A 9,798-nucleotide genomic window follows, 5' to 3' on the forward strand; every position below is an offset into this window, starting at 1 on the left:
GGGTAAAAGATTTTTATGAAACAAAAAAGGCAACATATTACCCAAGTGAAGTTGAGGAGGAAACATCCAAGTTTGGTCAGGCTTGGATGGCAGTTTTTCACAAGTAAAATCCTGACTTGCCGGAGCTCCCAAGTTTGTAATCGTAGAGCAGGAATCGGCATCATTCTTGATAAAATTGATTTGGAGAAAGAATTTTAAAATTGTTAATTTTTACAGGTTGAGGAATTGCCTGAACTCCCAGGTTGGTAAGTGAGAAGTAGGTATCGGCATTTTTCTTACAAGTGGTACTTAATCTTCAAGATTAATCAGGGACATTAAATTGTACTTGATTTATCTTTTCTACAAGTGGTTGATAGTTATTCTTACAAGTGGTTAAAGAAGAACAATATGATGAATCCCTAACCTTCAAGTGGTTTATAAAATCAACAAACTTATTTTTTGGAAAAATCATTTTGATTAAAACAAATTTAAGTGTTTTGAAATCATATTGAGAAAATAGTTTGTTGTCAGGGGGAGTTCTGAGTGTTTATGCAAAGTGGATGGAGATTTGACGCTTGATACATCAGTTTGTCATTTTTCTTGTATAGTTTGTTTTCAAGTTTCTTTAAATGTTTTTGAATTTTAGGGGGAGTAAGAAATTTCAGAAAATCCAAAAACATTAGAAAATTTAAAACGAGTTTTTGTTGAAAAAAGAGGAAATGATATTACATCAGTGGACTATCACAACACGCTAAAGAATTGTAAAGTCAAAAATGTGATAAACAATCTCACTGTGGATACACCAGTAGGTTTTTACACATTCATTAATTTGTTTATCGAGATATAAACCTAAATTTCAAATTTGCTTATCTCGTGGGGAACATTTCTTGGATATATGGGTAACCTCCGAAATCTTGTTTGAAAGGTCCCTCTTTCTGAGATACTAGGTCTTTATACTCAGTGATATCTGGGGTATTATCCCGGGACTTCTGATTTTGCGGAAGCAATGGCCTAGTCCCCGTATAATACTTTGCAAAATTGCTTGAGATATAGCATCGCCCTCAGTACAAAAAATGATGAAACATTAAAAAATGCTAATCATGTGCTATTGAAGAAAAGATTCTCTAAAGGGAACATACCAAAAGACGAGCCGTCATCTCTCTGCTGAACGGAAGTTCTGACCTGAGCTCTCACGGTTTCGCATTTAACCCTTTACAGATATCATCTAGGTATATTCACCTGTAAGACTGAATATTGGGATCTGGATACGGGAGTATATTCAAGTGATGGGACACACGAATAAGTTTAAGTCTATTAAAACATTAATCTCGTATCTCGAAACAGTTGAACTTTGTGTGAAAATTTAAGTGGATCAGTATACTGACAATCTAGGTGAATTGTTTAGAACTTAAAATGTTTAAAGTTTTACGGTGTTGGTGATTTGTCTCAAAAACTGATATGATCCTCTTACACAAACTCGCAAAAAGATTGTCTGAAAATATTTCTTTACCGCATTTCATTAAATTCAAAAATCCAAAAAGATTTTCAGTGTGTCTTAGCATAAACTTTTGAAAAGAAACAAAAAGATTTTCGACAACTGATGTTGAAGAGCTGATTTTCGAAGTTCCAAGTGTTAAACAAGATGATCAATTTGAGGGGGGGTAGGTTTAATCTAAAAATGTTTGAATATTTGCTTGCAAGTGTTCATCAGTTCTTAACATTGTTAAATCATTCTGGATATTTTTGAGGGAGAGTGAAATTTATTGTGAAGAAGAGAATATGCAGGATAGCCTGGATTCTGAGTTTGAGTATAGAGCCAGGTCGTGATCCTAATCTTGTAAAAGCCAGGCTGCGATCCCAGTAGATAGAAAGGGGGAGTCTGAAGACATCTGAGAGGAAAGATGAATTTGTTTGAGAGGAGTATGTTGGTGCTGATGAAGAAAGAGAGCAGTCAGACTGATAATGACTGAAGACGTTGAAGACTCGACACTTAAGACTCGTCAACATCCGAGGGGGAGTCTGTTGGTGCATACGTCCGTCGACTTCGTCTTGTATCGAGTCTTGCATTATTCAGGGCATGAAGATCGAGAAATCAAGTCAAATGACTAATTCCGCTTGAAGCTAGTAATTCCGCTTGAATGGAGCATCTTGTAATTCCGCACGGAATTACAATGTAATTCCGTTTGACATGTTAATTTCGCTTGTAATTGTATTTCCGTGTGAAGTGGTAATTCCGCTTGAGTGATGTTCAAGCGGAATTAGAAACTCTATAAATAGGTGTGATCTCGTTTCATTTGAAACAGAATTAGATTGAGGTTTTCCGACGGCGAAGCTCTGTCGAAGTGTCTACAGACTTGTAATTGTTACCAGATCAATAGAAAGACAGTTTAAAGTGATATCTTGTTGAATTTCATGCAATATGTTTGTTTCCGCCTTTCATATTGTATAGAACACCTCTGAACGACTCGTTTCTTGTCCGTACACGATCCTACAACTATGACGTGGCGCCTACGTGACGAATCATCCTTCCTTGAAGGACCATCACCATAGCTTGTAGCCTTAATTTGGTTAGTTGAAATAATGGAATTGGTCATAAACAATTTTAGTGACATTAATTGGGGTTGACATTTGACAATTAGGTGGTCAACCAAGTTGGGCAAACAATTATTAAGATTATTTTAATTATATAATTAATTTTAAACATTTTTTATTTTTTATAACTTTCAGAATATGATATTTTAAGAAATTCTAGATATAAATTTAATTTGAAATTGAGCCGAGTCAAATATTATATATATTTTATTTTAAAATACAGTTATGTTTTTCTTTTATAACCTTTTACATATAATATTTAATGAAATTATGGTTTCGATATGTTTATTTTTATCTCTGTTTTGAATAAATTTGTTCAAAATGGGGCTGGTTCAACGCCACAAGGTTCACTAGCTATAGATTTATCACGTGTCTGAAAAATACTTTCCAACAAAAACGCAAAAAAAAACCTCTTAACCAACACATGTTCTTCGTTCGTCCAGATAACTTTGAATAGCTCACAGAGAAAAAAAAAATACTACTTATTCCTACAATTTTAACAGTGTCTTTAACTCACAACTTTATGTTTGTCCTTGCACAACTTTTATGTGATTAGGTCTGCTACTATTGTAATCAGTATTTTATGTTTTGTGTATATAGATAATTTCCACGCACCGCAGGGTAGAATCACCGCCGATGAGTACAGGGTTGGACGAAACCATTAAACCTCAATCATACGCAAAACACTTGTCAGGACAAAGACGCCACACTGCTGACACATAGCTGGCAATCCATACCTCTTGTGTTGCAAACTTTCAAGCAAATATACACCATAATACGTAACTGAACACATCAATAATATTATCAACGTCTGAAAAAGATAAACAAAGAACCAAAAAACAAAATATCCACCAATCAAAGCACAGGCAAAATCTGTGAAAAACACCATACGCAACAATAAAGGCGATTATTATTACTGCCTAGATCTCGACTCGGCTCGCCTGGCTTCATCTGGAGTCGAAGGGAACAACTCCACATAACGTGACCCGATCATCAACCTATCTTTACACATCGCTTGCTTTGCCACCTCAGCTGTTTCAAAAGTCACATACGCCTCTCCTGACACCTTCCCATCCGGCCTGCAAGCAATGTGCACTTTCTCCTCTACAACTTTATAATCTTTAAAAAACTCAACAATTTCATCTTTCGTCACGTTAAATGGGAGCCCTCGTAACTTCAGTATCTCCGTGTACTCCGTTTGATCCTTGCCTTTCTCTTTTTTGGACCGAGATCGTGACGGACTTCTGCGGTAACCTTTATCGTAATAACCGCTGTCGTATCCGACCTCAGCCGCCACCGTGTTGTAGTATTCCTGTTTCTTGCACTTGAAAACTTCAACATACCTCCGCCCGATATGTTGGTGGTTTTTCTGTACCGCTATATCCGCCTGCACGGGTCGGGAAAAGACTACAAAAGCCTCACCAGAAAACTTTCCGCTTTTGTTGACGAGCAGCAAGTCAACTATCTCGAGCCCAGTGAAGAAGTTGAAGATTTCAGCATCTGTGCAGTTGAAAGGCAGGCCACGTAGGCGGACCACAGGAAATGTTGCAGGCGGGTTGTGGCCGCCACTTGAACCGCTGCTCACTGCGAAGTAGGGATTGGATTCCGTCATTCTTGGTCTCTTTGAGCTGATCCCGTACCCATCTGATAACCCCCCGCTCCCATACATTCCCCTATAGTTATTCATACCCAAGAAAAAAAGTCCCCGCTCAACCTTGTTAATAAAACCGAACCCGACCCATGTTTCTTATAACTGTATCTTTTTAGTTTATATTATTAATTACAATGACACATTCTCACCACATAGTAATTTGGTTCTTCAAATTTCAACGTTTTAATCAACATAAGAGAATATAAGCATGCATGTGTCAAATAATAACACAGAGAAAAATTCAGAAGAACATTACAGGGTGACATCTAATCCAATTCTTATTACCAAGTTTCCCTTTAAGTTCACCAAAAGAAAGATTTATTTGAAGTTGTACGAGAAAATGTCACCCTATAATGTTCTTAACCTCTTAGTTCTTGTTTATCATTTTTTCTCTAGAAACTACCATAGTTGTCAATAGCGAGCGTAGCGATCGCTATAGCAAGCTACGTAGCTTATAGGTCTAGGCTCACTATTTGGGTTGTAGCGATAGACAGCGATAATAGCAACAGTTTTTTTTAATACATATAGCAATTAAACATAGCTATAACATAGCTGGATTTTAGATTTTTGTTAAATCTACATGTAGATTAGCATATATAACAGGTTATTTTGATATAATATACATATAATTTTTTTTTAAAAAAATTCTAGTGTATCACCATTTGTAAAATAGCCGCTCGCTATTTATCGCTATTCGCTACGTAGCTTACAGGTATCTTATCGCTATTTGTTGCTATTCGCCATTAACAACTATGGAAACAACAATCATCTTAATCAATGAAGAAGCAATAACCGCAATTTTAACATGAAAAAAAAAATGGAATTTAAAACGGAAAGGGGAAGCTATAAGTTCTATTACGAAAAACTCCACTAGCAAACTCGGTTCCTGACTTCCTGTTATCGCGATCAGTTTACCAAACTTTTGAATATAGTCCACTAGTTGACCAAATACTTTAACAAATAACAGGATTTGAATTATTCTGATTTGAGACTTAATCATAATCCAGACAAGTATATGATGGTAAACTATACAGCAGATCAGATCCTCAAAATCCTTAACAGTTTACCAGGCAGAGACAAGGCGTTAAATTCGATTATCTCCCCTTAATTTTCAAAATATTTTACAGTGAATTTGAATCTTAATAATCAATCAAACAAATTCAACAAGTAAATTGAATTGATATAACAAAAGAAGAAGGAATTCAGAGAACGTACCCCATGGATCCGTACATTTTTGCAACGAAGAACAGACGGATAGAAATTAAACGAGAATAATGTAATCTGAGTTGATCCGACGATTGAAACCCTAGCTAGCTAGGGTTAGAAACGACCAACGGAGCCTTCAGGGAATGCAATATATTTTTGTCCCACCGATTTATTTGTCCCCTTCTAAGTTTCTAAGGGGCCGTTTGGCAACCTCTGAATAGGTAAGTGCTGAACCAGTAAGAGGTCTGAATGGGTAAGAGACTCTGAACCAGTAAGTGCTGAACCAAAAAGTGCTGTTTGGTTGGACCTCTGAATGGCTATGCACAATGACTACTTTACCCCTTGAACTATTTTATGCTGAATGAAATGTATCTGTTTGGTCAGTGCTCTAAATGACGGTTCTGGAAGATTAATAATAATAAAATGAAAACACATAACATTATAGAAAATCCAAATTACATATAAATCCTTCAAAATTCTTAAAAATTACTAAAATTCAGCAAGAAATTAATAATTTACGTAGAATTTTAATTTTAAACATTTCAAATTAGTTGACTAGCTATCTGGTTACGCAAAGTAGTCATATACTCGATGTCTTGTGAACCCCATTCTATATCGTGAACGAACTGCCCAACATTTTCTCCACCTTGTATTTCAGAAAACACAGTGTTCTCGCCATACTCCACAAATAATTGATCACGAATATTGCACTTCCTTATAAAATTATGGACGGCGAAACAGGCGATCACTATGTCCCTTTGGATTGGAAAAGAAAAGGGAGCCATTTGCTTTAGGATTGGGAATCTCGCCTTCAAAACACCATATGAGCGCTCAATAACATTTCTGAGTTGTGCATGGGCATGATTGAATTTTTCTTCCTTAGTTAATGCACGTTGTCGTCGAAAATCGGCTAGCCAATATCTCGTATTACGGTAGGGAGTCATAAACCCACGAGTGTTGGTGTATGCAGCGTCACAAAGGTAATATTTATCTGTAAACACCAGTATCAAAACTGTTACATAAACAATAGGTAATTTATAAATAATTAAAGTTAAAATGATTAAAAACCTGGTGGGGGGAAGGAAAACCCAGAAGTCGGGTTAAATGCTACTTCTTTTAAAACTCGTGAATCATGTGCAATCCCCTCCCATCCGGCCCATACAAACGTGAATATCATATCAAAATCACAAATTGCTAAGACATTCTGAAAGCATTCACCCTTTCCTCTTCCCCTGTAACGAGTCTGTTGATCAACAGGCACGACTGCATGTATAAGAGTTCCATCTAGCGCACCTATTGCTCCAGGGAATATTTGTTTTAGTTTTCTATGTCGTTCTGAAGTATTTGCAATTGCATTAGAAGATGTTGGATTTATAACTTCTCTTGCGCAACTCATCATTGCATTTAGGACCTCATGAAAACATCTATGAATTGTTTCTGTTGAGTGCTGAAACCTTCGTTTAACCATTCGAAAACGTTCATTATGGCCTATGACTGTTAAAAACATAGCCAACTTTTCTTCAAAACTTATTGACCTACTACTTTGCAACCAATTTTTTTCTTTAAAATGATTGCACAATAGTACAAATGCATCACGTGAAAGACGCATCAACTCATGACACTGTGTAGAAGTTCCATGCAACAATTCTTGTGTGTATGCATGACCGGTCAATGCCGAATTCAAGTCTCTTATCTTTTCATTTCTTTTTCTTTTTGAGTCTAACCGTTTCCAATACCAATAAAGGAGAATGAAAACTATAACCTCATCGCCAGGATCCATAGGCTACCTGTCATAACCATTAAATAACATTCAAGATGAACAAAAGATCCATATCATAACATCAAAAAATATCCGTAACAAAATATTAAAAACCATAGATATATAAGATCCACAAAATTCAATCCAAACAAAAAACATCCTTGACATAATATCCACAGAATCATCTAAAAAAATATCCATAACAATTTGTGCAACAAAACCCTATGCATAAAACATCCATAAAATGACACCCACAAAACCCTATCCGATCAATCCATACTTTGCTCCAGCATTCTTGACCCATAGTTCACAACTTTGCGGCTGAAGTCGTAACCACACTTTCCTAATATCAGCACTTTCACCAAAAAGCAAAAGTGCTGTTTGATATTTCACATCTAACTCTCCCCATCCCATTGTCTCCAACTTCTCCATGCATGCATCAATATCATTAGAAAGATTGTGTTTCTCTATCAAGATCTTTGCCACCTTAGTAATGCAGTCCCCAACTTCATCTATTGTTGCCTTATCTTTTCGTTTCTCCCTTTTTTTAGACCGACCGGATGCTTCCTCAGTAGCACATTGAGTTGGGGGTTCCATTTGACCGCACTCGATATCCTCAATACCATTTAAATTGTGGTCAAAAACTTCCTCCGAAGGATGAGGAAGTGTAGAAGATGGCCCCCAAACTGTCAAAGCCGTTTGAAGTAGATCCCTCAAACAGTTGAACACAAAGCTCGGGGAAAGAAAGTGGCGCGCTTCTCAAAGCTTCTACGTATTTGTTTGACTGTGTAGGAAAATAATATAAAATATTATAAGATAATTGAAATTTAATAATAACTATTATTTAGAAAAACTAAATACCTTTATCTCTAGTTGCCATTCTTCTTCTGACAAGTTAAAGGTGTTTGTTACAGGATTATCAACGTTGCCGGTTTTGTTCTTAAGCTTTGACCAAGCAGCAAATTTTGATTTTAGATAATCATAGCGGTTCTTCATTTGTTTTTGATCCGCTATGAAATTGTGTTCGGTTTTCAACTTTTCCGCCACATTCTTCCATGAGCTTTGTTTAAGGCTGCTTCCTTCACGACCATGGAGTGTTACTTCTACAATACATGCTTCAAGAAATGTTTTGTCAACGCTCTCTTGCTTCCAACTAATCCTATTCCTTTTTGACATTTCTTTGAATATTTCAAAACAAAATAAAAGCAAGATTCAATCATGCATCAATATCATTAAAATGATTATAGTCAAATGAAAAGAAAATGAGTCTGGAAAAAGAGAAGTGGACCCAAGCATTTACTAAATCAACATTTCTATTAAAACTACTAATTAATTTAACAAATAGAGTCAACATAAAAGAGGTGGTGGACCCAAGCATTTACAAAAAACATAAAAGAGGTGATGGACCCAAGCATTTACAAAAACTCATTGAGCATAAAAGAACACAAAAAGTCCAAGCATTCATTAAATGATCTCCACTGTACAAACATGCAAAACCTATGGAAGAATATCCTCAAGCTTTCTGATCATACTAATCTTATTAAATTTGGTGTCTTGTTTAGTTTAAAATCTAATTAAAATAAGATATCCTAGTGGGTGACCATCGTTCAGCACATAATATGGTCAAATTTGGGTTTAATGATTCTTGATTTTGGTCAGGATAATTAGCCAAAAGTTCATATGTGGGTTTTACGTTTTTACTTGACGTAAATATATATCTTCTTTAAGTTCATCTGTATGTAATTTACCGGAAGATCTGAACCAGATACAAGCGTACACTAGCCCTGAATCAAACCATAACCCGTACAACCTAACATCGAGCATTCCAGTAACATCAAATACATAACTAAAACGATCAACATATTGGCGAATCAATACTTAAAAAAAACCTAGTTTTCAAAACGCATACAGAGCGATCGAACTTACCTGGTTGTGATCGAAGTTTTGTTGGAATCGGCAGTTGATATGCTTGGATGGTGGTCACCACTCGCCAGAAGAGAAGAGGAGAAGACGCAACGAACGTGTACGTACGTGGGTATTTAGGTCTTTGTTTTCATTCAGAGATTGTTTTAAAACTGAATCGCTCAGAGGCCCATGAACCATTAAGAGGTGTCCACTTAACAAACCAAACACTCTTAACTCTTACCCATTCAGATGTAGCCTCTTAATGGAATCATTAAGAGGCTACCAAACAGTCCCTAAGTTGGTGTTTGGGATTCCTTCTCAAGTGACTTATTAACTTATATAAGTTAAAAATGAGAAGTTAGAAATTTTAACTTCTTAAAAATGACTTTCAACACACAAAACACTTCAAAATAAGCCAACCCAAACACTTAAAAAACAATTTATTAAATTTTGTAAGTCAATAAGTCATAATCAATCAATCAATCATACCCAGTAAAATCCCACAAATAGCAAAGCTATTGGTAGGGTCTGGGGAGGGTGGGATGTAGGCACACCTTACCTCTACCCCTAGGGATAGAGAGGCTGCTTCCAGTGAGACCCTCGGCTCCAAAACACCCAGAAAAGAAATAAATAGAACATGAGGTGTATGGGTGTGTGTATGAAGCTACCAATAAAACATGAGTGGTGAAAGAGTGCATGGTAAACA

General features: G+C 36.2%; 3 protein-coding genes across 3 annotated transcripts; all 3 read right to left on the reverse strand.

The window, feature by feature from the left end:
• Positions 1 to 3,345: 3,345 nt before the first annotated feature.
• Positions 3,346 to 5,594, reverse strand: LOC110878598 (heterogeneous nuclear ribonucleoprotein H). The gene is made up of 2 exons (XM_022126932.2): positions 5,438 to 5,594; positions 3,346 to 4,244 (listed from the first exon to the last, which is right to left on the reverse strand). Exons 1-2 carry the CDS (start codon positions 5,452 to 5,454, stop codon positions 3,485 to 3,487), a joined length of 777 nt encoding a protein of 258 aa, XP_021982624.1. The 5' UTR covers positions 5,455 to 5,594; the 3' UTR covers positions 3,346 to 3,484.
• Positions 5,595 to 5,970: 376 nt separating this feature from the next.
• On the reverse strand, positions 5,971 to 7,208 carry LOC110876316. Its single transcript, XM_022124490.1, has 2 exons — positions 6,497 to 7,208; positions 5,971 to 6,419 (listed from the first exon to the last, which is right to left on the reverse strand). Exons 1-2 carry the CDS (start codon positions 7,206 to 7,208, stop codon positions 5,971 to 5,973), a joined length of 1,161 nt encoding a protein of 386 aa, XP_021980182.1.
• Positions 7,209 to 7,824: 616 nt separating this feature from the next.
• LOC118480210 (L10-interacting MYB domain-containing protein-like) lies at positions 7,825 to 8,363 on the reverse strand. Its single transcript, XM_035974934.1, has 2 exons — positions 8,049 to 8,363; positions 7,825 to 7,971 (listed from the first exon to the last, which is right to left on the reverse strand). The coding sequence occupies exons 1-2, from the start codon at positions 8,361 to 8,363 to the stop codon at positions 7,825 to 7,827; spliced, it is 462 nt and encodes a 153-aa protein (XP_035830827.1).
• Between the last annotated feature and the right edge of the window lie 1,435 nt (positions 8,364 to 9,798).

This window comes from Helianthus annuus, chromosome 7 (genome assembly GCF_002127325.2).
Source record: "Helianthus annuus cultivar XRQ/B chromosome 7, HanXRQr2.0-SUNRISE, whole genome shotgun sequence".
NCBI lineage: Eukaryota > Viridiplantae > Streptophyta > Magnoliopsida > Asterales > Asteraceae > Helianthus > Helianthus annuus.

Coding starts and splice junctions, on each gene's coding strand:
- LOC110876316 (XM_022124490.1), bottom strand. CDS start 7,208: ATGGATCCTGGCGATGAGGTTATAGTTTTCATTCTCCTTTATTGGTAT. Junction 6,420..6,496: donor GTTTTCCTTCCCCCCACCAG/GTTTTTAATCAT, acceptor TGGTGTTTACAG/ATAAATATTACCTTTGTGAC.
- LOC118480210 (XM_035974934.1), bottom strand. CDS start 8,363: ATGTCAAAAAGGAATAGGATTAGTTGGAAGCAAGAGAGCGTTGACAAA. Junction 7,972..8,048: donor AATGGCAACTAGAGATAAAG/GTATTTAGTTTT, acceptor TTTCCTACACAG/TCAAACAAATACGTAGAAGC.